General features: G+C 44.4%; 3 protein-coding genes across 7 annotated transcripts; 2 read left to right on the top strand and 1 right to left on the bottom strand.

The window, feature by feature from the left end:
- Positions 1 to 1,323: 1,323 nt before the first annotated feature.
- On the top strand, positions 1,324 to 10,035 carry Nep4 (Neprilysin 4). 4 transcript variants are annotated; one of them, XM_070207407.1, is made up of 5 exons: positions 1,324 to 1,372; positions 5,410 to 7,064; positions 7,542 to 8,550; positions 8,608 to 9,024; positions 9,809 to 10,034. In XM_070207407.1, exons 1-4 carry the CDS (start codon positions 1,339 to 1,341, stop codon positions 8,931 to 8,933), a joined length of 3,024 nt encoding a protein of 1,007 aa, XP_070063508.1. In that variant the 5' UTR covers positions 1,324 to 1,338; the 3' UTR covers positions 8,934 to 9,024; positions 9,809 to 10,034. The 4 variants fall into 4 exon arrangements, with proteins under 4 accessions (XP_070063508.1, XP_002054164.2, XP_032295048.1 ...); XM_002054128.4 differs by lacking the exon at positions 1,324 to 1,372 and adding an exon at positions 1,391 to 1,795 and having other exon boundaries at positions 9,809 to 10,033; XM_032439157.2 differs by lacking the exons at positions 1,324 to 1,372; positions 9,809 to 10,034 and adding an exon at positions 9,095 to 9,776 and having other exon boundaries at positions 3,005 to 7,064.
- A 233-nt stretch (positions 10,036 to 10,268) lies between these two features.
- GluRIIE (Glutamate receptor IIE) lies at positions 10,269 to 18,610 on the top strand. The gene is made up of 28 exons (XM_002054129.3): positions 10,269 to 10,552; positions 10,638 to 10,798; positions 10,861 to 11,083; positions 11,137 to 11,529; positions 11,593 to 11,756; positions 11,815 to 12,045; positions 12,107 to 12,310; positions 12,365 to 12,449; positions 12,509 to 12,785; positions 12,840 to 13,041; positions 13,102 to 13,327; positions 13,400 to 13,512; positions 14,129 to 14,278; positions 14,329 to 14,495; positions 14,584 to 14,891; positions 15,319 to 15,479; positions 15,540 to 15,756; positions 15,811 to 16,001; positions 16,067 to 16,265; positions 16,319 to 16,482; positions 16,541 to 16,771; positions 16,830 to 17,033; positions 17,118 to 17,202; positions 17,260 to 17,536; positions 17,592 to 17,793; positions 17,850 to 18,075; positions 18,132 to 18,394; positions 18,449 to 18,610. Exons 1-28 carry the CDS (start codon positions 10,450 to 10,452, stop codon positions 18,608 to 18,610), a joined length of 5,589 nt encoding a protein of 1,862 aa, XP_002054165.2. The 5' UTR covers positions 10,269 to 10,449.
- On the bottom strand, positions 17,849 to 27,856 carry Lrrk (Leucine-rich repeat kinase). Of its 2 annotated transcripts, none has more exons than XM_015171499.3 (12): positions 27,642 to 27,856; positions 26,793 to 26,952; positions 25,294 to 26,562; positions 23,374 to 25,239; positions 22,829 to 23,314; positions 22,385 to 22,760; positions 21,247 to 22,326; positions 20,650 to 21,180; positions 20,370 to 20,593; positions 19,704 to 20,312; positions 19,215 to 19,647; positions 17,849 to 19,154 (listed from the first exon to the last, which is right to left on the bottom strand). In XM_015171499.3, the coding sequence occupies exons 1-12, from the start codon at positions 27,667 to 27,669 to the stop codon at positions 18,927 to 18,929; spliced, it is 7,290 nt and encodes a 2,429-aa protein (XP_015026985.1). In that variant the 5' UTR covers positions 27,670 to 27,856; the 3' UTR covers positions 17,849 to 18,926. The 2 variants fall into 2 exon arrangements, with proteins under 2 accessions (XP_015026985.1, XP_002054167.2); XM_002054131.4 differs by lacking the exon at positions 27,642 to 27,856 and adding an exon at positions 27,024 to 27,283.
- Between the last annotated feature and the right edge of the window lie 36 nt (positions 27,857 to 27,892).

Here is a 27,892-nt window from a genome sequence, read left to right as displayed (position 1 = left end):
TATATAATGCGAAACCAAGCTCACACACACAAACACACACCAGCACACAATTAAATATTTAATAAATAAATTAACTCACAACAGAAAAACTACGACAATAACAAGCAAACAAGAACAAATAATAAACAAACAAATTAATGCGTTGAACAAATACGCAAAGTATTATCGCATTTGAATTAGAACCGGGGGCAGGAGGCCAACATGGCATGCGACATTCACAAACAGCTTTAATGCTCACAGGTGTTAATAATAATAAATAAATAAAAAAAAAAAAAACAAATTCAATTTCGAGCATATCACATCAAAGTTCTATCGACATATCAGGTGTGGTCCAGACCGTGCAAATTGAAATGTTCATGTCAAAGTATGACAACAAATAAGCTAAATCGTTCATTCAAGCATTCAATCGAGTACATGAGCGCAGACAACGCCAACTCCATTGATTAATGGACACTTTATGCTGTACATGATAATTAATACCACTCGAATGTCAAATTGAAATTTATTTGCACGCACTTTGGGGTTGACAACTTGCGTTTAGTTTTCTATGAATCTAATTAAGTGCCGCAATTTCAAATGCAGCAATGACACTAGCTGAAAGCTCATGCAACTAAGATATGTTGAATAATAAGTTTTTCTTTGAGCTAGAAGTAACTTGAGACTGTCAGCTTATAACAGCGCTCCTCTTACGACTCTTTACCTTCTTTACATTAACTCCTAGATTCAGCTGGTGTATTTTAAGATGTATGAAAGAGTTATGTTACAGTTAAAACAAAGCTTTAATTTCAGACAAAAAGCTTAAACGTCTTTTACTCTTTTTCTTTTTTGCTTAATTTTACTGAATGCCACTTTCAGCTAAGCTTAACGAACTCTACTTCCGTTCTTTATATTACTCTCTCCCTTTCCCGCAATCTCTCAATCTATTTCTCAATGAAATACTAGTTCATCTAGTGTGATTTAACCAGTAAAACTTTAGCTGTAAAAGTTGTTTATTAGTTGAAACATCGCTTAAATTAGACTCTCATACGTTTAGCATCTTGTAATCTCGCTATTATTCTCTTTGTCTGCCTCTATGTATAGCTTTCTCCCTTTGTCTATCTCCCCATCTCTTTTTCTCTCCCGTTCTCATTAGCAGATTTTCGTCAACTGCCGCTTTCAGCTAGTTTCATTCAGACTTAAAGCAATTTAACTAAAAGCACTGCACAGAAATTGCTATGTAAGTAACAAAAACAAATTTATTTTAAGTATACTCGTGCTCATTTAATTGAAAAGCACTTTGTAGTCTCGCCGAGCTTTGCCTATTAAGTCAACTGATAACAGTTAAGAAACTCTGTTGATATGCTCACAGCTGAGTTCCCATCTGATTTTCACTGTGAGTGCGCCCACAAAGCAGATGCGCCCGCTGCTTTTCACATTTCAATTAGCGGTAATCTCGCGGCAATTAAAATTAGCAACAGCAAAGTGCTGGGCATATTGCCAGTAGCTTTACCATTATCCCGGCAACAGCATTCACATCAAAACGCAACAACATTTCGCCTTCAACGCGCATCGCTCCCAACACGGCAAAACATTCGCGACTTCACTTTCAAGACGATAACAGGCAGATGCAGCAGCAGCAGCAGCAACAACAACAACAACAACAACAGAAGCGACGCTCAAAACACAAATACCCTTTCCAGACTCGAGCTTTGAATCAATTTTTAAAGTGCCCGTGGCGAACGCAGTCATAAGCAGCCCAGGAAATAACTGGATAGCCTGCTTAAGCAAGTGTGTTGAAGTGTACCAAAGTTTGAATGTGAGTGTTATTTATTTAACAGTAACTCGACTGATATTCTAGGAACTGAATTCATTTGGTTACAGTTTGAACCTGTGAACCTTAGCTCACACTAGACACACACACACACAACATAAGTGCCGACAACGGGTTTCGCTAAAATATTTCTGCATCATTGTGAGTTCATTATGCATCATCAGTATCATAACGAATGTGAAAATCATTCTCAATGGGCGGTCGTCTTGTTGTTGTATTTGTGCAATTAGAATAATATTCGCGCTCGAATAGAACATACCCTACACATAGTTTAGACTATGTCAGCACATATCGTGATTGTGACATGCTAAAATCAGATATAAAATGTATAGTAATAACAATGGCAGGTAACCCATGTACAGGTTTGAAGTATCCAAATTCACGTTTTTAGTTGCGTTTAATTTAATCATTTTAAAATAATCAGATTTCAGAAATACGAAGTATAATAATTCAACAATAGAATTGTTTTAATTTAAAACTGTTCAATTATATTTTAGAGATTGCCTAAAGATATTTTTGATTTGGATATTTTCAATTGTTAATTCTGTAATTAACAATTTGCTTTTTAGGCAACGGACAACAGGAATAAATTTACAAGTGATTTCAATAAATTGCGGCTTTAATGCAAAATTGTTTGATCTACACAAACTTGGGAAAAGCTTTTTAGGATTCCAGAGATATATTTTCTGTTTAGGCTGTAAACACTATAAGGTAAGAATTTCATCATATACTTTTGTTTGACCTTATGTTTTGAAGTACAGGGTATAGTCGTGTGATGCCACAGTATCTCACGCGTTAAGGGCAGATGAGCATGGATCTTACATAAGGAAAAAGTACTTGTCGTAATTATTCGTATGTCTGCTGGGGCTATTCGGTTGATTAGTCTGGCTGACTACCGATCAATTTGGGGGGATTTTTAGATTATGTGTCAACTCATTGTTAATTAACCGCGTAATTGAAAAGTTCATTTAAAAGTGGCGTTCATTCATTTAACACACGTTCACATGCACAAACATAGCCACAGGCATTCATAAATTGATTCATTTTTGGTTCGTTTACCTTTTGCACAACCTGATGGCACAGTTTTCTTCTGTATAAACATGTTGCATTCATATTTATTTATTCGATTATTGTGCTCTTGAACTAGAGATCAAATGAACACAATGGCCAAACCAAATTAAAAGCCATAAGGTTGGCAATTATATAACTTTAGCGCCGGAGACTGCAATTGCAACAGGCAAATGGCAGCAACAACAATTATAAATATTATGCAGTGCATTCCACCTATTTACCTACATGTGTGTGTGTGTGTGTGTGTGTGTGTATATCTGCTTGACATGTTCTCCAATCTCGGCCATAGTCGCTAATTAAAAGGTTTAAGGCTAAAATTAGCATAGGAGGCAATGGCAATTCAAAGTGAATACAACTACAGATGCACCTCACAGCGACACGCACAAAATGAGAGACCTACACATACACACAAACACACAACACACACACACACACAAACATAAGCTAATTCGCGTGTTTGTTGTTCATGAAACACAAATTCATGCGATACGAGATGGAGAAATGGACCTCGGCAACAACAAAAAATGCCCATAGGCTTGTACTCTACGTATGTTGAATGGATGGGTAGGTGGTGGTGGTGTTTATGGGGCAGAAGAGCAGGGGCCAGGGGGCTTACTATTTTGTTGAGCATGAGCTGCGTGTCGTCATATTAGATGGCATCGCATGCGAGCAATTATCCGCATAATCTTGTAATACTAACCTAAACCCAAAATGATGTCGAAAGGCAATTTAGTGGCAAGTTTTCTTTTCGCCTCGCAAGTAGCTTTAATTCACTTAACTAGTTGTTCGCGTGTGTGTGTGCTTAGATATGTGAGTGTTTGTGTGGCCTGTGATTATGCATATAGGCAGTAAATACATTTGGTGTTTTCGCTGATGGAAATTACGTATACGCACGGTGTGCGCAGTTTGTACTTGCAGAAACTTTTTCGAGTGAAATTCTAGATAAGCTTAATGGGACTTTGGCCTTCAAGTTAACTCATAAATAAGTTAACTATTATTAAATAAATTAATCCGGCTAGTAGAACCTTGTAAATTACATATAATCTGTCCTTGTATGCTTATGTCGAAAAGAATTCAGCGATACTTTGTTTACATATTTACACCTAACCATTGCAACTGTTAATATGCCCCATTCCGTAGGGTGTAGCGCAACGAAGCAACCAATTTTTGACCAGCTTTGGTCCGTCCTGTTTGTCTCTGCTGTCCAATTGTTTTGTGAAATTAAATTAAATTGATTGAATTTAGACTCAATTCAAAGCTGAACCCGGGACGGAGGTCAAAGCGGAGGTGCTACCGTTTACAGGGTATGCATGTATGCGTGTATGCCGGTGTGTGTGTAAACGTGTGCGCCAGTGATAATGACACTAATTTGAGAACGAAAAGTTTGTTGTTGCGACTGCTGCAGCTGCTGCTGCTAATGTTTATGCCGTATTATTACAGCACTTCTTGTTGTTGTAGCTGTTGTCTGTTCAAAAGTTGTTTTTGTTTAGCCGACATTAGCACACATTAATGGAACCGGAAGTTGCCGCTGCTTAGGGTGCTTTCAAATGAGGTAAATAGGTCGAATGCTGGGCCTACGGCAATGTGATCGGCTTAGGTGCAGGTTGATGCATTTCCAGAAGGTCAAAGACCCATTGATATCAATACAACAATCATGTTCTGCTAGGCTGTCAATATTTACGTTATGCCCTGTCGCGCAAACTGAATGGCAGCATACGCACACATATACACACACACACACACACACACACACACACACACACACACACACACACACACACACACACACACACACACACACACTCATACACTGCCTGGGCAGTAAACACAGATCACAATCATTGCGACTACATGGAAGCCAATCTCGTCTCCACCTCTACCTCCGCCGCTGACGCCATCTCCTTTTCTTTACTGATCTATGCTTTTTTGAGGGGTTTATTTAAGCGCCGCGTTGTCGACGTCGCCATCGTCGTCGCCGTCGCCGCCGCCACCACCGCCGTTGTCTTCATTCAATTGTTTGTCGCGCGCCGTGATTGCGTCCAGCTTGACCGGCGCACTGGACAGCCCCAGCCGGAGCTGGCACTTTTAGTAGGCAATGCGCGTGCGACTGATGCGCTCGCACTAGATCACGCTGCTTGGTGCTCTCGATTCTCGGTTCTCGGTTCTCGGTGCTCGGTACTCGATTCTCGGCTCTTTGGTTGGCGGTTATTCATTTTTCATTGCTTCGCAATTGCGACGCGCAAAAAATTGTGTTTAATTAAAGTATAAAAGGCCACAGCGCATATTCGGCACTATTCGTTACCGTATCCATATTCGTTACACATATTCATATTCATAACCGCGCGCTATGAGTCGCCACAGCCCGTTGAAGCTGGCGCTGGTGCAGGTGCACGGGGTTCAAATGTCGCCTACGCCACCCGCCGCTCGTGCGCATCGCATCAAGCTGGGACTAGGGGTTAATCAGCAAACGGGCCGTGTACAGTGGTGTCCCGGTCTAACATGCTGTAAATTGCTTTTGCTGCTTCCAGTGGTGATGCTGCCATTGACATTGGTGCTGCTGCTGCTACTGCGGCTGGATGGAATGCTGCAGGCTCTTCAACTAAACGAACAACGCATGCGCGAGCAACGCAGAGCGGCAGACTCGATGCCCGGCTATCTGGATGACTACGAGTCACTGCTGCCGGAGGGCGACAGCTACAATGAGCTAATCAATGATGAGTTTCTGTTGCCGCAGGCAAAACGCGCCCGGCTGGAGACACTGACGGAACGAGCCAGACGCTGTCTGCCTTATCGCTATGCGAATGGTGAGACTTTGGAGCTGGAGGATCGCAGCATTTTAATGAAGGATGCGCGCACCTCGTTTCTGCCACATGGCTCTGGACTCGGCTCGATGCCACGCGAATGTTTCGGTAATGAACTGTTTGTGCCCACCGCAACCGAAACGGATACGGTGGTTGACGACGATGCGGGTTCAGAGTTTGACACAAGTCACAAAAAGGGCATGCCCAAGCGCTATCCGGAAACGGTGCAGTACTGGTCGCGGCGGCAGACAGCACGTGAACGACGCGAGGCACAGCAACAGCGGATGAATAATATGGAATCCGAGTTACTCGACAGCCCGCTGCAATCTTTCTGGCATGAGCAGGGCACACGGGAGGATATACGGCAGGCACAGGCCAAAACCATGCAGCGTTACATGAACACCCATGTGGATCCCTGCGTGGATTTCTACAAGTTCGCCTGCGGTAACTGGGAGAAATTGCATCCCATACCCAAGGACAAGGCGGGCTTTGACACCTTCGAAATGCTGCGTGAGAGTCTGGATCTGGTGCTGCGAAATCTGCTCGAAAAGAATATGCAGCAGCCCAGTCCAGAGACGCGTGTGCGCCAAAACGTGTTCAAACTGAACGAGCAGGAGCCTGAAACAGATCAAGCGTCCGAACTGAAAGCCGAACGCCTGCGCCGGCACATTGTGCACCGGCGGCATTTACTTAACCGGGTGCTGGTGCGATATAAACGCTTCAGCAATGGCACCAAACGCAAACGGCTGATTGAGCCGACGCGTGAAAAGTCGAAAGAAGAGGAAGCGGCGGCTACAGCGCGTAACAACAAGGATAAAGACCATGACAAAGACAAGGAGAGAGTCAAAGAGGAATCAATGCATCAGCCGCCCGGCCCTGGAAGCCCCAATGAGTTTTTGAAGTCCAAGCACGATGCTCAGGTCAAGGCCAAGAATCTCTACAAATCCTGCGTGAACAGCGAGCTGCTTAGCCGCCGCGGCCTAGAGCCGCTGCACACGCTAATACGCCAGCTGGGCGGCTGGCCAGTGCTCGACTCAGATTGGCGCAGCACCCACTTCAACTGGCAACAGCTGGCCGCCACACTTCGTCGCTACAACAATGACATACTCATCGTGCAGTGGGTGGGCGCCGATATCAAGAACTCCGAAGAGAATATCATACAGTTTGATCAAACTGGCCTGGGGCTGCCCACTCGCGAATACTTCCTGCAGCAGAACAACGCCAAATACCTAAATGCCTATCAGCGCTACATGGCCGAGGTAATGAACAAACTGGGCGCCAGCAAATCGGATGCATCACACACCGCCACCGAGCTGATTGCCTTTGAGACGCGCCTTGCGGCGATTACAGCGCCAGCTGAGCAGAGACTCAATGTGACCAAGGTAAGGTGTAAACTAAGAAAACTATATTCTTGTATGCCAGTGCAATTTAAAAATCAAATATTTTTTGAATATCTGACTGAAACATAAAAACTTGAAATGCAATAGCTTTTTTTGACCGATTCTTTCTAAAGAGCTACATGATATAGTAATCCGATACTGTTAAGCTTTAGCTTATATACAAGTTCGATCAAGATATCTTGAAAAACAATCACAAATGAACTTAATTTTTGAGTTATATATTGGTGGTCCGATCTGAGCGGCTTTTTAAGCACATATGTACAAAATACTTACAACAAGAATTTTCATTCTGGACATAAGCGAAAACTGTTTGAATAGAAGTAGAAAAACTTGTATTGACCGAGTGAAGTTTCCGGATTGAGCTGTTTTTTCTAATGCAAGAATATAGGTGACCGTTTTTTTTCTCTGAGTGCAGCTTTTCGAATTGCACCAATAAACTAAGTAACTTTTACTCCATAGCTCTACAAGCGGATGTCGCTGCAGCAGCTGAAAGCTTTAGTGCCACAGATAGGTTGGACTGCGTATTTGAGTACGCTGCAGGGACGCAATGTCAATGAAACGGAGCAAGTGGTCATCTATGCGGTGGAGTACATGAAGCAACTTGTGGCACTGCTCGCCGTTACAGAGCCACGCACTGTCGCCAACTACATGATGTGGAGGTTTGTGCGGCACCGCATCAACAATGTGGACGATCGATTTGACGATATCAAGCAGAATTTCTATCATGCGTTATTCGGGCGCGAGGAGAGTCCACAGCGCTGGAAGGTCTGCATAGCGCAGGTGAACACCAATATGGGCATGGCCGTCGGCTCCATGTTTGTGAGTCGGTATTTCGACGACAACAGCAAGCGGGATACACTGCGCATGACCCATGAGCTGCAGCAGGCATTTCGCGATATACTTAAGACTACTGACTGGCTGGATCAGACCACCAAGCTTCTGGCCGAGGAGAAGGTAAATGCCATGTCCCTTAAGATTGGCTATCCGGATTTTATACTGAATGCCGAAGAGCTAAACGAAAAGTATGCGGGCATCGATATACATCCGGACAAGTACTTTGAGAACACGCTCAATGTGCTGCTGCACACGGCCAAGATGGAGCAGGCCAAGCTGCACGAGCGTGTAAACAAAACCAACTGGCAGACGGCACCGGCGATTGTGAATGCCTACTACAGCCGCAACAAGAATCAGATCATGTTTCCCGCTGGCATACTACAGCCACCGTTCTATCATCGCCATTTTCCCAAGTCGCTGAACTTTGGCGGCATCGGTGTGGTCATTGGACATGAGCTAACCCACGGCTTTGACGATAAGGGTCGGCTCTTTGATAGCAATGGCAATATACACAAATGGTGGACGGACGCGTCTATTCGCGGCTTTGACGATCGCGCCCGCTGCATCATTTCACAGTACGGCAATTACACGGTCGAGGAGGTTGGCATATCGCTCAACGGCGAGAGCACGCAAGGTAAGCCTTAAATCCACTACCCCAATTAATCGTATGGCTTATCAGTCATCTGCCCAGGTGAGAATATTGCGGACAATGGCGGACTGCGACAGGCATTTCACGCCTACATGCGTTGGATAAACGAAAACCCACACGAGGCCAAAGATGAGATGCTGCCGGGCCTAAATATGACCGGACCGCAGCTATTCTTTTTGAATTTCGGTCAGGTATGGTGCGGTGCCATGCGGCCGGAAGCGATACGGAACAAGCTGAACACAGCTATACACAGTCCCGGACGGTATCGAGTAATCGGCACACTCTCCAACTCGTACGACTTTGCGCGCGAGTTCAACTGTGCGGCGGGCACGCCCATGAATCCCCACAAAAAGTGCAGCGTCTGGTAGTCGCTATCTATTGTTACCTATAGCCTAAGAGTATTACAGACGATCTATTCCTAAAGAAAACCAATGCAGACCGTTGGATCTATCGCTAACTGTAAGTATTATTCAGTAAACCTAACCACAACCACTTCTCACTCGCATTCCAATGCTGAAACACCCTTCAGAATTGCTCCACATTTGAAGCGACTTGATTAGGAGTATGTGTCGGCTGTCAGCTTCCTCTGAGCTGGCTTGTTGTGGTCTTGTCAACAACAACGTCGCACTTCACTTGGGCCCATTGCGCCACAATTCACATTCACTTAATTAATGGTGATTTATGCCCACTAGTTGGATTGCAAGTAACTGCCTTCCTATGCGGTTGTTGTTCTCCCTCTTGCTATGTTAAACTTCTTCAATTGTCTTTCCAATAAGCTTGCAATTCTTATGCGCCAATTTGTGAATTCAAACAATTCACTAATTAATCATATGTATTCAAATTTAAATTGCACATTCAAATCTAAAAAAAAAAATATTAAAGAACAAATGATGACCCAATTTATAAGAACCCATAAGTTTGATAGTTTGAACCGTTTAGGAAGATAATTTTCTATACCTAGTGTACATTCTTGAGGTTTTCAATTTCTGAAAAAAGAATAAGCGAGGGGGCTGCATTAAATATTTCCAAAAATTTAGTTTTCAAAAATCATTTCCTAGAAAATATCATTTCTAAATGTTTCAAACTCCTAAAAATAAAAATTATTGTCCTCAATAAACTAATATATAGATATAATATTTAACTTTGAGCTAAATATCATTAAGAAAAATGGTTAATATTTGCCAGAGCCAAAGGCGTTCCAAACGTATTTGTCCACAGATATTTAACTTATTCAACTTTTCAGTTTACAAAGTTATTGCTGGCTTTTTTACCAAAGTATTTCAAACTCGACTTGCCGGTGAACGTGAATTGCCAGGATATATTCGCAAGTGTATTTATAGCAATATAAAAAACTTACTGTGCCAAAAATAATGTATGATATGCTTTATTATTTTCTTTTATATATATATATATATTTCTTAGTAATTAACTATTTATATTTTTAAATAATTTAGTTGAAATTATTTGTTTGTGATAAGTGTAATAAAATATAAACGATTATAATATGCAAAAACGAACCAAGAAAATTATTCTCTGATTAGTTGTGAGTTGGCAAGTTCTCTAATGAAATTTCCTGAAATTTATTTGGTAATTACGCAACACTGACACCAATTCCAAAACTTTGGAGCTTTCAAGCTCAAAACAAAACAAATTATTTGGAAAACTTTTGAGTGTATATTTCTTCAGCTGATTCCCCTTTAGTAGGAGCCGTGTGTTCAACGGGTACGAAACACCAAAAAACTCACGTCCGTGTGGGTGATTCAAAAATATATATAGAACAAAAAATCGAGCAAAAATAGAAACGACATTTTTAAATCGGATCAAAGACATGTAACATTATTTAAAAATAAGAAAGCAAGTTGCAATCAACAAGAAACTGGTGAAATGCATATCTGGTTAATTGTTGTGATATTACTGTGGCCACACGAGGTCCATGGCTATGGAGCCAGTTCCTATGGAGCTGCCAGCGGGCAGGCGATTCGAATCGGTAAGCTTGAAGAAGAGCAACCACACGAACCACTCGCTTACCCCACACACACTCATTACTCTTTGACTCAAACGCCGGGGCACAGGTCTTATCACAGACGATAGCACGGACAGAATACGCCAAACCTTTGAGCATGCCATTGCTGTGGTAAACAGCGACTTGAGCGTTCCGCTGGTGGGTGAAACGGAGCAAGTGGCCTATGGTAACTCCGTGCAGGCGTTTACACAACTATGCAGACTTATGCAGGTTCGTAAAGTTGCGAAAGGAAAGCTTTGAATAGTATTTAAAATATGTTACCTATGCTATAGAATGGCGTGGGTGCAGTATTTGGACCATCTGCCAAGCATACAGCGGCACATCTGCTAAATGCTTGCGATGCCAAGGATATACCCTTTATATATCCACATCTATCGTGGAGTCCCCAAACAGATGGCTTCAACTTGCATCCGCATCCCGAGGACATTGCCCACGCGCTCTACGACATTATCAAACAGTTCGAATGGTCCAGATTTATTTTCTGCTACGAGTCCTGTATGTTAATTACTTGGGTTATAGAAATATATCTAATGGTCAGTTACTTGCAGCGGAGTACCTCACCATACTGGATCATCTGATGACTCTATATGGCATCAAAGGACCCGTCATTAAGGTCATGCGCTACGACCTTAATCTTAATGGCAATTACAAGGCAGTTCTGCGACGCGTACGCAAATCGGAAGACAATCGCATAGTGGTCGTTGGTTCCACGGAGGGCGTAGCCGAGCTGCTGCGTCAGGCTCAGCAGGTGGGCATCATGAATGAGGACTATACATATTTGGTGGGCAATCTAGATCTGCATACCTATGAACTGGAGGAGTATAAATACAGTGAGGCCAATATAACTGGCATACGCATGTTTGATCCGGATAAAAAGGAAGTTCGTGATTTAATTGAGACACTTCAACATGAACTGGGCGAAAGTGAGCCCACAAACAATGGTAAGAGCTGCCTATTTTTATTATCCTGATAAACTTCTTGGCTAAATATGTATCTAAATTCAGGTTCGTCGCCCATCACGCTGGCCATGGCTCTAACCTATGATGCGGTGCGTGTCATTGCCGAAACCACCAACTATTTGCCCTATCAGCCGCAACAGCTGAACTGCTCCGAGCGCCATGATAATGTCCAGCCAGATGGTTCCACTTTTAGAAACTATATGCGATCGGTAAGAATATCATTCAAATTTTAAATAATTTTTGTACATTATTCGCAACGTTTTACAGTTGGAGATTCTGGAGAAAACCATTACTGGCCGCATTTTTTTTCAGGGCTATATGCGCAAGGGATTTAGCTTCGATGTAATTGAGCTGCAGCCCGTGGGACTCGTAAAGGTGGGCACCTGGGAGGAGGGCAAGGAGTTTGAATTCAAGCGACCGCCACAAATACCAACTTTTAATGATAACGAGGAAAACTCCCTGGTTAACAAAACCTTCAAAGTGCTTATCTCCGTGCCGGTAAGTAAGCGCTTATCTCACTAAAAATAATTTTCCACATAAAGCACATATTCAAACTTAGAACAAGCCCTATGCCAGTCTAGTAGAAAGCATTAATACTCTGATTGGCAATAGTCAGTATGAGGGATATGGCATAGATTTGATCAAGGAGTTGGCCGAAAAACTGGGCTTTAACTTTACCTTTCACAATGGTGGCAACGATTATGGTTCTTTTAATAAGACCACAAATTTGACAACAGGAATGCTTAAGGAAATTGTTGAGGGTGTAAGTTGCACCAAACCATTAACTATATCAAAGTAACGCTGAAATCTTTACTAGCATGCAGACTTGGCAATCACAGACTTGACTATAACGTCAGAGAGAGAGGAAGCCATTGACTTTTCCATACCATTTATGAATCTAGGTAAGTCCCCTATATCGAATTGAATTTGCATACGATTTTGATCTAACTACCTTCTTAAGGTATTGCCATTTTGTATGTAAAACCGCAAAAGGCGGAGCCTGCGCTCTTCTCCTTCATGGACCCCTTCTCAAAGGAGGTGTGGCTGTATCTGGGTATTGCCTATCTGGGCGTCTCCCTGTGCCTCTTTGTGCTGGGACGTCTGTCACCTTCGGAATGGGATAATCCCTATCCCTGTATTGAAGAACCGGAAGAACTGGAGAACCAATTCACTATTAACAATTCACTATGGTTCACTACAGGCGCACTACTACAGCAAGGCTCCGAAATTGCGCCCAAGTAATGATGGAAAATCAAAGCAACAATTTTTATGACTATTTTTCTATTTTACAGAGCACTTAGCACCCGCACAATATCAGCTATCTGGTGGTTTTTCACGCTAATTATGGTCTCTTCATATACAGCCAATCTGGCTGCTTTCCTGACCATTGAGAACCCTTCAAGTTCGATAAACAGCGTTGAGGATTTGGCAGAGAACAAAGACGAAGTGCAATATGGAGCCAAGCGCACGGGCTCGACCAGAAACTTCTTTCTAGTAAGTGCAATATAAGTGCCATTCTGATATCTATATATTATTACATATGTATTGCCTTAGACTTCCGAGGACGAGACCTACATGAAAATGAATGCGTACATGACCAGTCATCCAGAGATGTTAACTGAAACGAATCAGGCGGGCGTCGATAAGGTCAAAGCGGGCACCAAATATGCTTTTCTTATGGAATCAACCTCTATTGAGTATAATACGGTGAGGGAGTGTAATCTTAAAAAGATAGGCGAAGCCCTTGACGAGAAGGGTTACGGCATTGCAATGCCTAAAAGTGAGTAGAGGCTTAAAGCACAGACCCTTTTCAGCCCAATTTAACTTAATAACTAATAACCACCAAATATAGATTGGCCATATCGCGATAAGTTCAATAATGCGCTACTGGAGCTGCAGGAGCAGGGAGTGCTGGCCAGGCTTAAGAACAAATGGTGGAATGAAATAGGCGCCGGGGTTTGCAGCGTAAGTTTTGGAAGTACCTTGTAATTTTTTAGTAAATGAGATAACGCGCACCCAGGATCTAAATTGATTATCTGCATATGTATATGTAGTAATGTACTTACCTGCAAATTCACAGGTACACTTTTACGTATTTAATTGGTATCCGTTAATAGAAAGCATATTTGTATAGCATTATGAGCAGTTCACTAAAAGAAAAAAGGTAGAAAGCGAGTTCAAATAAAATCAGTTAAAACTATACGGAATAAAATAAAAAAGATATGCAAGAGACAGGAATGAAAAGAAGGCGTTAAGTTGCAAGAGACCTCAGAAAAACGGGATTATGAACGAGCATAAAGTCTTATAGATTTCAACATAGCTTGTTAATAATAAAATTATAATTAATTATAATTATTATAAGTAAATCTTACTTGAATTTAAAAGAATTGCATAGTAGGGCAAATTTTGAAAATACATTTTTAAAATTCAAATTATCACACACACATAAATACATGAAAGTCGATCGGATAAAGAACAAAAAGTTTCAAGACGTTTCTACTTTAACGATTGGAATATTCTAAATCCAGTTTTTGCAAAGAAAAACGGTTATATACATATAGAATATGCTCTTTTCATACAGGCCAAAGGCGATGACGATGGTCCTTCGGAACTGGGCGTCGATAACTTGAGTGGCATTTACGCCGTGCTCATTGTTGGCTCGTTGTTATCCTTTGTATTTTCATTTTTCTACTGGTGCCTATTCGTCTTCAAGAAGGCCAAATTCTATGAGGTAAGCTTGGATAATTTAAAAGAATAATTGGTAGTTGAACTTCTTCACAGGTGCCCTTCTGCGATGCACTCGCTGAGGAGTTCAAAATTGTCATCAGCTTTGCGGAAAATGAGCGCGCCCTGAAGAGCGCCCAGTCGGTGTATTCACGCAGTCGCAATTCTTCACAATCCATAGAATCGCTTCAAACCGATTCGGAGCAAAATATACCCGAAGAGGATTAAGGAATTTTCATTAGATATTCTCACAGCTCTCAACAATTTCAGTTGGCATAACTTGGTATTCACTCATAAAATGCTTCAATAAAGATTTTTAAGCTCAAAGCTTTTAGAAACTTTTACTCAAAAACGTTTTCCAAACGAATATTTTGGAAATGCTCAGGCAGTTGTCGCCTTTCCCTCATCGCGTATAGAACACAAAATCCATAGCCTCTTTTCTTTTGTTTATAATTATGCATATATAATAAAAGCCTTCATTAATTTATGCAATAAAATGCTTAAGGCCAATGTTTTAATATATTTTTTAATATTAATATTAAAAGTATCGATTCTTAATGCTCAATATGACAATTACGGCGGCTACGATAGCCTCCAAAACTCGGGCAATATACCAATTGGTAAGTTTTTCTGGCACTACAAATTGCGGTCTCCGAACGCCTGATTTATTTTTAATGCCTCGTAAAGAGAACATGCTGTTCGTTCCATCAACGCTGAAAGCTCATAAAATGCTTTTTAGTGTTTGTTTGTTTGGATTTGCGACGGTTCGCGGCAATGTCTGAGTGTACTATATATTCCCCCATATAGACAGCGATAAGTTCAAGTTTTTGTTTATAAACAAACCGGCAAATTACATATACTAGGACTGTATACCTAATAGTGTATGTATTAATACTCTGCTAACAACGTGTAAAAAGTATATTCGTTCTGTCCATTTATCGCTACGAACGCTGTGAAGCTAGAGATCTGAGACTTGTACTGTCTCTTTTATTCCAACGACACGAAATTCTATTTTAAAATTCTATTTAAATTGTCTCCATTGAATAGGCCTGCTTACTGATCAAAATACGGAACAAATGAATATTGTATTTGATCATGCCATTGAAGTGGCCAACTTGGAGCTGGGCTTAGCTATGTCATCCCTCAAAGCAGAGGTGAACTATGGCGATGCTTATCATAGCTACGGAAAACTGTGCCGCATGCTAGAGGTAAGCTTGCATCCAATTTAATTTATTATTTTTATAATTAATATTACCTTGCGACTGCAGACGGGCATAGCAGGGGTATTTGGACCCTCTTCGCGCCACACGGCTGTGCATCTGATGTCCATATGCGATGCCATGGATATACCCCATATATACTCCTACATGAGCGAATATGCCGAGGGTTTTAATCTGCATCCCCATCCTGTTGATATATCCAAGGCGCTCTACAGCCTCATAACTGCCTTCGAGTGGTCGCGTTTTATATTTCTCTATGAATCGGGTAAGTTGTGAATTAGCTTGCGGTTATATTATTTATATAATTTGTCATTTAAAGCGGAATATCTGAGTATCCTGAATGAGCTTAACTCCCTTTTCGGCATGAATGGACCAATTGTCACGGTACTGCGCTATGATATGCAGCTGAATGGCAACTATAAACCCGTCTTAAGACGTGTGCGCAAGTCCATAGATAATCGAATTGTAGTCGTAGGCTCCACAGAGACGGTGCCAGAGTTTCTAAATCAGGTGAGCACAATAAGGTTAATGTCAAAGCTGTTGAATATATGAGTTGGTACATTTATCTGATCCAGGCTCAACAAGTTGGCATTATTAACGAGGACTATAGCTACATTATTGGCAATTTGGACTTTCATGCCTTTGATCTTGAAGAGTATAAGTACAGTGAGGCCAATATAACAAGTCTGCGTATGTTTTCACCAGAGAAAATGGCTGTGAAGGAGTTAATGCAAAAAATGGGCTACAATAATGATCCAGATGATTTTCGAAATGGTAAAGAGAATAACATACCAGTTCTTAACTGAAACTCACTGTCAAGTAATTAGGTTCCTGTCCAATAACCGTGGAAATGGCACTCACATACGATGCCGTACAATTGTTTGCCGAAACCCTAAAGAATCTGCCCGTTAAGCCGGTTTCTCAAAATTGTTCTCAGCGCACGGAAAGTGTGCGGGATGATGGTTCCTCTTTCAAAAATTATATGAGAACGGTGAGATTGTGTTTTTGAACTCAAGATTTGGCTTACCTCATACCATTATCCCTATCAGCTTCGCCTCAAAGAACGCCTTCTCACCGGACCCATCTATTTTGAAGGCAACGTTCGAAAAGGCTACCATTTGGATGTCATTGAGCTGCAGCCCTCCGGCATTATCAAAGTGGGCACTTGGGAAGAGGAGCGCGGCTATAGACCCGAGCGCTTGGCGCCCACCAACTCACAGTTCGATAACATTGACAATTCTCTGGCGAACAAAACATTTATCGTATTGCTTTCGGTTTCGGTAAGAGAGCATATAATTATAATTATTACTTAAGCTATAGCCAGGATTTTTCGGACAGAACAAACCATACGCTAGTTTGGTGGAGAGCTACAAGCAACTCGAGGGCAATAGTCAGTATGAAGGTTATGGTGTGGATCTGATCAAGGAGCTGGCCGATAAATTGGGCTTCAATTTTACCTTTAAAAATGGTGGCAATGATTATGGCTCATATAATAAGACTTCCAATGAATCAACGGGCATGTTGCGGGAGATAATGCACGGCGTAAGTTTAAATGTAGCACATCAAATGAAAAAATATATAATTTACAAGATAAGATAATTTATAAAAACATATGGTTCTTTGTAGTATGCTGACTTAGCAGTCACCGATCTGACTATAACATCGGAGCGCGAAGAAGCTATAGATTTTAGCATACCCTTTATGAATCTAGGCAAGTTGAGGGAAATCTTTTCTTAACGGCTGAAATTTACGCTCTACTTAATTTTAGGGATTGCTATACTCTATTTAAAGCCCCAGAAAGCCACACCGGAACTATTTACCTTCATGGATCCTTTCTCGGAGGAGGTTTGGTGGTTTCTTGGCTTATCGTTTCTGGCTGTTTCGTTAAGCTTTTTCATACTTGGCCGTCTATCGCCAAGCGAATGGGACAATCCTTATCCGTGCATCGAAGAGCCAGAGGAGCTTGAGAATCAGTTTACTATAGGTAACTCCATTTGGTTTACAACTGGTGCTCTGCTACAGCAGGGTTCAGAAATAGGACCCAAGTAAGTTCTTATATATACATCCTGTATGTTTCTGCAATACTTTATCCACCATCAGAGCCTTGTCGACGCGCACTGTAGCCAGTTTCTGGTGGTTCTTTACGTTGATTGTCGTCTCCTCCTATACAGCTAATCTAGCTGCCTTCTTGACCATTGAGAAACCACAAAGCTTAATCAACAGCGTGGATGACCTGGCTGAGAATAAGGACGGCGTTGTCTATGGAGCCAAGCGTACAGGATCGACTAGGAACTTCTTTTTGGTTAGTCTTAGGATATTTAAATTCGTAGAGATTATGTTACTCGTGTTTTACCGCAGACCTCCGAAGACGAACGCTACGTGAAAATGAATAAATTTATGACCGAACATCCGGAGCATCTAACAGAAACCAATCAGGAGGGCGTTGACCGGGTCAAGACTAGCACTCATTATGCCTTTCTCATGGAATCCACATCCATTGAGTACAACACGAAGCGCGAATGTAATCTCAAGAAAATTGGCGATGCTCTGGACGAGAAGGGCTATGGAATAGCCATGCGAAAGAGTACGTCGTAAAAGTACCCAAAGAATTTCCATAAACTCATAAGCACAATCCTACAGATTGGCCACATCGCGATAAATTTAATAATGCGTTGCTGGAGCTGCAGGAGCAGGGCGTGCTGGAGAAGATGAAGAACAAATGGTGGAATGAGGTGGGCTCTGGTATATGCGCAACTAAGGAAGATGCACCCGATGCCACACCGCTTGCCATGGATAATCTAGAGGGCGTCTTCTTCGTCCTGCTCGTGGGCTCATGCTGTGCGCTGCTCTATGGCGTAATCAGCTGGGTGCTGTTCATCATCAAAAAAGCTCGGCACTTTAAGGTAAACATTCAAAAGATAAAACCTTGAGGTAAACTCACATAAATTCTGTTGCAGGTGCCGGTAAAGGATGCACTTAAAGAAGAGTTTCACTTTCTGATTGACTTTAACAACTACGTACGCGTACTCAAGAACTCGGAGTCGATTTACTCACGCAGCCGGCAGTCGTCCATGTCGGTGGGTTCGATCAGACAGGAATTGCAAACGGCGTTTCACTAAATTGAAAATTGTCAGCTTTATTAAAAAGTTAGTTGGAATGGAATGTTATGAAATTGTTTTTAAAGTATGAAATATTACTTCATATTCAGTTTGTAGCTTAACCTTTTAATAGTTTTTCAGTGCAATAAAAGGGCTTGATCTGCAAAAGCACCAAAAAAGTATATGAAATAGACCTATTACTCCAATAGAAGGATGTGCCTACGCCAGCAATATGTTTAACAAACTATTTAGAATATTTTGGCCAAATACTTGGCCTAGTTTTAGTGGATTAATAAATATTTTAACAATATTACGTAGTACATAGTTGAGATCGGTCTTAGGTCCAGTTCTTGGCTCGCCACAACAGGCAATGTATGTGGTTATCCACATTAGATGGAGGCATCGATTTGCCCGCACCATGCGTGGGCGTGCTTGCCACTGAGCTAGCTGTATTCGAAGGGGACTCACCCATGTCCACATAACGCGAGATCAGCGAACGATAGCGTCGTCCAAGCGTAGCTATTAGCGGCACGCTGGCATTCGGCATGGTTATGATAGCTTTAATCTGAAATATATTACCGACTGAATTAACTACTAATCATAAAGTATATACGCAAATACTGACCTCATTCTCATAAGGACGAAATACACTAATGGGACGCAGCGTTTGCAGCTCGGCCACAATGAGACAACCCCAGGTGGTGCCTATGTACAGTTCGGTATTGTGTGCCGCCAGTGCTGAGATTTGGCATTTTATAAGATTTACGTGTTCATCAATTGCAATGCTTTGTAGGGATTCGGAGCAGGGCAGCAGCTTGGAGCAGTCCAGTTTGTTTTCAATACGCTTCGTCATTGTACCCCACTGATATACCATGCAGCCGGGATACAAACAGCTAAAGACGTGGCTATCATTGCTGCACAGGCGCACCACTTTAACATCCTCGATCAGATTGGGTTCCTCGCTGTGGCATAAGGCCTGATGACCGCACACACCAGACTCATTAACAGGAAAAACATTGATTTTGCCAGCTAACTCGCCACACCACAGCTCATAGTTGCTGTAAAAAACGAATAAGGATTAGCAAAGTTAAAAGAGGCTTGATTAAAAACTCACCCTTCAATCAGTACTGAGCAGGCGGCATGAAGCACAAAACCGGAACAAATCTCGGTGAGCACAAATGAACCCTCTGCAAAGGCGCAATTACTGGGCATACGACTGGCATCTACCAGGAAAACACGACCATTTTGCAAGCCCACAGCGACACGCACAATGTCCTCCATATACACTAAACTGATTACAGCTGTCTTGATGGCGGGATCAAGCATGTAGGAGAACAAATGTGCATAGTTCGATGTGCTGTACGCGTGCAAATTACCCGAAACATCACCCATCCAAATAGCTTCACCCACCAAACAGCAGCATTGCATATTCACCTTGGGCACACGCTGTGCTGAACGTGCACGTGCGGTTGCGCTAGTTTCGGGCGTTTTTGGCGGCACCATTTGCGGCTGTGGAGCACAACTAATGCTGCTGCACTGCAGCAGACTACCAGTTGGCGAAACGTCTAGTATGTCAATGTGTGAACCAAAAGCAGGCAGCCATAATTCAAGGCCGGAGCGCTCCTCCTCAATGCTGCCCAACAATAATTGAAATGCACCGCAAACAATCTTGTCGCTGTGCGGCAGAGCTACCACGTCCAACAAATGGATGCACTCAGGCGCACTTTAAGGTAAATTGGATTTAAGCCCGCGATATACTGAGAGCTGCTTCAACCCTTACCTGAGTATAGAAACTATCTGGCTAGCTGATGGCCGTCGACGCGGCTGTTCGTGCCAGCAGAGCACCATGAGATCTAGACAGCATGTAGGAAATTGTGTCTCGCGCTGTGTCAGCGCCGGACGACTGCCCTCCAATATGCACTCCTTGATAGACTCATGACCCTCAAAAGGCTGGCGCAGGCTAATATTCTCATAAATGAACATACCAAAAGAAAAGCAATCCACCTAAGGGAAAGAAATATGATAAAACAGCAACTTATATCAGATCAATTACCAGTTACCTTCTCTGTATACTCCTCCTCGCCATTATAACGTATGATCTCGGGCGCCATAAAGCCTTCCGTGCCGCCAAAGCCTTTGGCACTAAGACCAGCCGCCGTTTGACGACTGATGCCATAATCTGCAATTTTAATATGCACCTGGTTGCGTGGACTATCCTCACTGTGCGGCTGTGGCAACTCCCAGACGAGCACATTTTCAGATTTCAGATCCCGGTATATGATGCGCCGGCGATGCAGATACTCGATGGCGCGTGCGGCCTGCAGAACCAACATTTGGAATGTATGAGGACCCATGTGTGCGCCACTGCGCCTATACTGGCGCAGCAGTGCATCAAGACCACCTAGTGGCGCCAGCTCCAGCACCAAGGCCAAAGGTTTTATGCAAATGCCTACTAGAGGCACAATATTCGGATGCTTCAGTGTGAGCAGTACGGCCAATTCTTGTCTAGCGGTGCAATAGGCCTTGCAGGAATGCTGCAGCGGATCGCGATCCCATTTGCCCACGGCCACCTTGTAAGCCATCAAAGCGCTCTAAAAATAGAATACAGAAAGGAGGATACAATCTTTAAGGATTATTGAGACCTGATTTTGACCAACCTCCTTAGCCCGCGCACCTGGCTGCACCGGCTGCAGCATTTTCATGGCCACCGGTCGGGACGCTCGAGCGCCACGCAACTTGCACGTGGCCTTGAAGACAAAGCCAAAAGCGCCGCGTCCCAGTAGCGAGCCCTTGATGATGCATTCAGGGGCAATTGTATGCTTGTCGGGAATATCTGCAAAGATGACATCGGGTGCCAGCTGGGCCATTGACTGCTCCAGATGAACCGGGCAGCTGAGTTTGCTTTGATTGTATACGGACAAAATGCACTCCTCAACCATCCAGGCATAGCAGACATTCGAGTTGTCTGGTAGATTATGCGAGGCATAAGCGGGATGTCCATCCACAGAGGTGTTGCGGGAAGAGAAAGCCGAGTCCGGTCCTACGCCCGAATCCGCATCTGAGCCAGCGCCCAGCGAATCGGCTGAGCGTCTCTCCCGGCTTGCAGTTGCATTAAGATAAGCGGAAAAGACATTCAGGGCGCCATCGTCACCAGGATCACCAATGCCATGCAAAAAGAAAGTGCCACGTTTACTGCTACGACTGGGTCTACTGCCACTCAGACTGGGCTCCCGCTCCACAGGCTCTGCACCATTCTGCAGCTGGAGCTTGCGGAGGCAACGTGGGCAAAGCACTAAGCGCGTTATCAAGAAACGCCCCTCAGAGGTATGAACAAAGCGTGTACCGAGCGCTGGATACCAATCCTCCAACAGCAGATCTATGTGGTCCACAACCAGAGCTAACAGCTTAGCCACATGTGACATATGCGGCTGTAACTCCGCCAGCAGTTGCCGTTCGCCCGCATCGAGCTCTTGGTAAATGCTCACGTAAAGCAGTGGGAAGTAAACCTCCAAAATACTAGAGGAGCTCAGGTTCACATCGCTCCAAGCGCCATCTAACTTGAGCTTGAACCGGTTGCCAGCTGTGCGAAAAGGCTGTGTGCGTTCGTTGCTTTGGAAGGGCACTTCCCAAATGCGAAAGATAAGTATGGGTCCGTAGTATAATGCCAGACCCGTTTGCCACAGGTTCCACTGGGTGTCCTGCTCCAGTGAGCCACGCAAATCAAAGTCTAGATATTTCTGGTGAGGAACAGCAGAATTAAGAAGCATTCAATTTGAAGTAATCCAGAAAACTTACATCCTGTGAGGCCACGTAGACGCCTCGAATAGCCTCAATTATTTGCTCGTCGGCCAAAACACGCGTAAGCAGACGTGACCAGAAGCCGGAAGGAAAGTACGTCATGAGCAGTATGCGACGCAAGCCCTGACTGGCCGCGGAGACCGAACAGGTTGGGGTACGTGGCAGATGCTGTTCATAGATGAGCTTATTCAGATTGAGCTCCTGCGAGACGGAGCAGCCCAGATTACGACCTCGTACACGTTGCAGTAATTTAACTGTGGTGCCTTCGTTATAAGCAGCCGCCTCATGCAGAGGCAGCAATGAGGGAATCAAAAGCGTACGCGAATCCCAGGTTAACGCCACCTCAAACTTGTTTAACAAGCTTACTATATAGCTAAAAAATAAACATAGAAATAGGATTGGTAAGAAGAAACAAATTTCTGAAAATGCAAATGCACCCACCTACGATTCCCATTGCCCTGGGCGTGCACACTGCGAAAGAGCAGCTGCAAGTCGTCCAGCTTCATGACGCCCGTAGGTGCAAATGGATTTATCTCCCGCACAGTAACCACATGTGCCAACATATCGCACAGCCACTGCGGATCAAGAAAATAGTAATCCCTAAGCGTAGCGTCATCATAGTGCAGTAGAATGCCATTGTCGTGACACCAGGTTGTTGCCTGCTGGAGCTCCGCGGCATCGCGAAAACTCTTGTAGTTATGCAAACGCATTTGCTCTGTGACCATACAACGATATTGCTCCGCATCCAATACCGGATCGCGACCGGCGGCGCGTAAACTACAAGCAATCACATTAATAATATCCTCTAATGCAATATAGGTTGCTGGTATCTTCTGCAGCAACATCGGCTCCTTGGAGCCGGGCGATCGCAGCTGCATGGCTGTGTCGTAGATGATGTTGGCCAACAAATGGATATTGTGCAGCGTACTAGAAAATAGAGATTAGATATAACATTGGCTAAGTTTTTAGCCTGCAACAGGACTCACCGACAGCTGATTTCAATGGAGTCAATGACACGCGGCAATCCAATCTTCTCAGCATCTGGAATGGCTATAAACTTCTCGCGTATCAGCTGCTGCAATTGCTCTGCCTGCTGTGCGGAGATGGATTCACCAACCGTATCGAAATGCGTGCCCACAATGAGCACCGGCGAGTTTGGAGCACGCGCCTGTATATTGCCTAGCCATTGCAGCAGTTCCGCCAAGCCCTTGTGGCCATCACTAATGCGCCAAAGCACCAGATAGAGACTGCGCTTCGACAGAAAGTATTGATGTGTCGCATAGTATTCCTTTTGGCCGCCAAAATCCCAAGTGCGAAAGACAATCGCTTGGCAGCCTGTCGCCCGTTTGCGCTTCTCGCAGATCCAGGTGCCAATGTCAACGCCAACCGTTGATATGTTCGTCTGGCGCTGAGAGCGCGAGGTGCTGCGCGCGTGTCCCATGCGCTTGGCCCAATGATTCTCATTGGCGCGCGAACGATGCGAACTGGAGCCACCTGAACCATTGCCAACACCCTGACGCAGTAGATCTAGCAGCGTGGTCTTGCCAATTCCACAGGAGCCCACAACCATTAGCTTCATGCGTGCATACGGCTGCGCATCCTCATAGATGGATTTCAAATAACCCACTATGTCCATGGTCTTGTGCTTTTTACTCTCAATCATGGAGCGCAGCGGCTCCTGCAGCAGGCAGCCGCGTGTGTTCAGGTTCCACAGCCGCGAGAGCAGACCCAGATGTGGTGGCAACTCGGTAATCTGAACATTTCCACTGATATTCAAAACGGAGAGGCTGCTTAGCTCATGCAGGGAGGCAGGTATTTCCTTCAGACAGTTATTAGTCATGTCCAGCATTGATAGATTGGGAAATATAACTTTTGACTTGTTGACGCCCACCACGCTCCAGTCGGCATCCTCACTCTCATTAAACAACGTCGTGGCATCATCTGTAGACAGCTGTATGCGCGTCAGCAGATTATCGGCTAAGATGAGCGTCCGCAGCGCCTCCAGACGCAAATGACGCCTGTGTCGGCAGACGCTCTTCAGCACAGAGGCACGAAAGGAGCAGCTGCTGCCTTTAGACGACTTATAGATGGGCTCATCCATGCCCTCTGGCAGCTGGACATGACTATAGCACAGTAGATGCGGATCGGATTCAGTAATGCGTGGCAAGCTGGGCCAGCACGAGATCTCGTTATGGCTCAAATCCAGCTGCTTCAGTGTGGCGGGATAGCTGGTCACATGACCCATGGAGCGAAGGCTGTTGTAGGACATGTTCAGCCGTGTCAAATTAACTGCCAGACAGGGCAGTGCAGCGGGAATGCTGGTGAACAAATTGTTGGCAATATTCAGACTGCTTAGCTGCGATGCGCCATACGGTGTCTTGCCTTCAGCCACAGCCTGTTCCTGTTCTTGCTCCTGGTCCTGCTGCCACTTCATGTCATTGTCAGTGATATCCAGCGCTGTCGACCATAGATTGCGATGCGTCAGTGTCCGATGTAGCAGCGTATGCGGCTTATTAGAAGATGGCTCATCACAGGATTGCAGTAGCTGCAACTTATCCAGGCTCATCAGCGAGCCGCTGGTTTGCATGGGCGGCACAGGCAACTCGCGCAGCAGATTAAAGGCCACATTCAGTTCACGCAGCTTAGGGGCTCGCCACATATCAAAGGGCAGCTGTTGCAGCTTATTATTGGAAATGTCCAAAATGGTCAACGCGGGCAGATGGAAAATAGCCGCCGGCAGGGTGGTCAACTGATTATCTTGCAGAAAGAGCTCATCTAGCACTGGACAGTTGTAGGTCTTGTCCAGGGGTGCCGGCAGCTCCGTGATTTTGTTCTGGGCAACGTTCAGATATCTAAAATCGCAAAAATTAGGTACTGTTCCCAAAGCATTAACATGAAGCACTCACTTGAGACTAACTAAGTTAAACAGCTCGGGGGGAATGCTGGTTAGTAGATTGTGCGAAAAATCAATGCGTGTGATAGCTGTCAGCGCCACCTCATTGAGCCTGGGATGCGAACTTAGCTTGGGATTCAGTTGAAGCACTCCACTCACCAGCCAGCCAATCCGCACGAAGGGAAGCTGCACATTCATACTGAGGCTGTGCCAGTCAATTATCGTTGGAACATTAGGAAACATGGCGCTATACGATATATTGCTGGCAGACGGCAGAAACACATTCACCTCAACCGGCGTGGGCAGACCCTTCTTATTAATTTTGTAGTCTGAGTCGGGATGCACACGTCGCGCCAACAGGCGACTCAATAGCGCCTCATCCTCGCTGGCAATGGCCACGCTTATGGCCGTGCCATTATCATCCCGTGCCCCAAACTTCAGCAGTAGATCCAACATCGGCAGGGAGCGTTGTTTGCAGGCCTCTGTTATAGGCATATTGCTTAAGCCATAGATCTCCTCGCTGCACTTGGGATCGTTGTGATCTTCCACGGGCTTGGCCACAATATTTGGATTGGCGCCGTGCTGCAGCAGCGCTTGCGCCACATCCAAATGCCCACCTCGCACCGCAGCTAACAGCGCTGTTTCGCGTGCCGCACCACACAGCAAATTGATATGGATGGGACATCGCTGCGACTCTTGCTCCTGCGTTGGCTGCGCTTCAAGCGCGTCTCCCTCGCCAGATATATGCAGCTTGGACATAATGGCCTGTATGCCAAAGGAGATGCGCTTACGCGTGGGCGTTATGGGCGTGCTCTGACCCGTCGTCGAACTGCCCGAGTCCTCGCTCAAGGTGCGCCGGCAACGCAGTTGCCATTTAAGCAGCACACCCAGCAGCTGCTTATTTCCAAGCAAGCTGGCAATGTAGAGACTAGTTTGCCCAGTCACATCCTGGGCATTCGCATCGAAAGGCAGGCGCCACTCCCATTGGCCCTCCTCGTCACGATATGTCTGATAGAGGTAGTCGGGATATGGAAAGCCGATTATCAGCTCCAGCATCTTGATATGCCCATTGATGCAGGCTGCATGCAGTGGTAGCCAGCGCTCCACTGTCGCCTGTTGTATTAGCTCCGGAAAGCGCTCGAGCATAAGCTTGGCAATCCCATAATGACCATTGTGAACGGCTGCATAGAGCGGTGAGTACTTGGTGACCGCATGTGAGCGTCCGTCTGCACCAGCGTCAATCAGCCGTTGTGTGATGCTCTCGAAGCCGGATTGGCTGGCGCTATGTTAAACAAGAGAAGACATTGCATTACTGTTCTACATATATACTGATTGATTAAATGACACATTGACCGACCGACTGATTGACTAATTGGCACTTCGGCTAAATAATTGACTGGCTAAAAGACAGTCCTCGAATAATTGATTGACTTACTGACCTGTTTTTAATAGCACGAGTAAGTTGACAAAGAAACAAAACACAAATATTATTTAGTTTGCATTTTAACTTACATAAAGAGAAGCGTATTGGCGCCGGCTGGTGCCATATTGACAATGATCTGTCGCTCCCTACCCAGCGCCTCGAGCAGCACGCGCACCGTGCGTTCATCTCCAGTGCTGACGGCGGCACGCAGCTCGCCATGCTTTATTTGACGCACCTCCTCACGCGCATCTGGAAGGGATGAGAGCAATTAGGTCAAGCAAGGATCCAGCATATGGTAAACTGCTTGTCATATATCGCACCCCGTCCACGCGAGCTCTCAATGACCTCATCGACAAAATAGTCGCAGGCATCCAAAGCAGTCTCAGTGCCAGGTTTCGGCCGTTCCACAAATTTCCAAGACATTCTTATGTAAGCTGCCCCAAGCAATGCCAAACAAACCAACAAAGCTTTATATTTATGCCATCAAGACGACCGCGTGGCGCGCTGCTCGGTATGTAACTGAGCCAACTATTGACTTGGCAGTTGCTTCGGAAAATCGATTAATTTGCCAACAACGTCGCGACGTGTTGTCTGGTTCGTCCGCTTCGACCAAGACTTCATTCATTGAAGCCGTTGCACGCACTGCGCAAGACACACAAATCCCACAACTGTTGCACATTGGGTATGGGTCATGGTTGGGTATACCATGGACAGGTGTGCGTAGTTATTTGTTTACATTCATAGTTGATGTGTATCAAATATCTCAGGGGCGCAAGTGTGAATGTGAATGCCTAATCAAGCATTTCCAACTCATATGCCTATCTGGCTGTATCACATTTCAATTTATTGACATTTAAAATTGTAATTTTGCGCGCCCATTTGGCAATTTAGGCACTTAAGCACCCTGTGCCAACGCTAGTTTATTGACTTTTACTTACCCTCATCGGAGTCATCACTATTTTTCATATCCTTGTCATATAAAGCGCTTTGCGCTCTGCTTTCAACACGTTTATGTTGCACAGCACCAAGCGAGTCACTTAAAATACGTTGTGCAGATTTTCACATTTTTAGCGCGATTTTTTACACATTTTTCGCCGTTTTACTTGCGAAATTTTCACTTTGTTTGTTTACTTTTGTGCCAGGGCCGTCGCAACAGTGACCATTTCGTTAAGTTAATCGTTATCGTTTC

This window comes from Drosophila virilis, chromosome 2, assembly GCF_030788295.1.
Source record: "Drosophila virilis strain 15010-1051.87 chromosome 2, Dvir_AGI_RSII-ME, whole genome shotgun sequence".
NCBI lineage: Eukaryota > Metazoa > Arthropoda > Insecta > Diptera > Drosophilidae > Drosophila > Drosophila virilis.
This window is presented reverse-complemented; position numbering and strand designations above follow the sequence as displayed.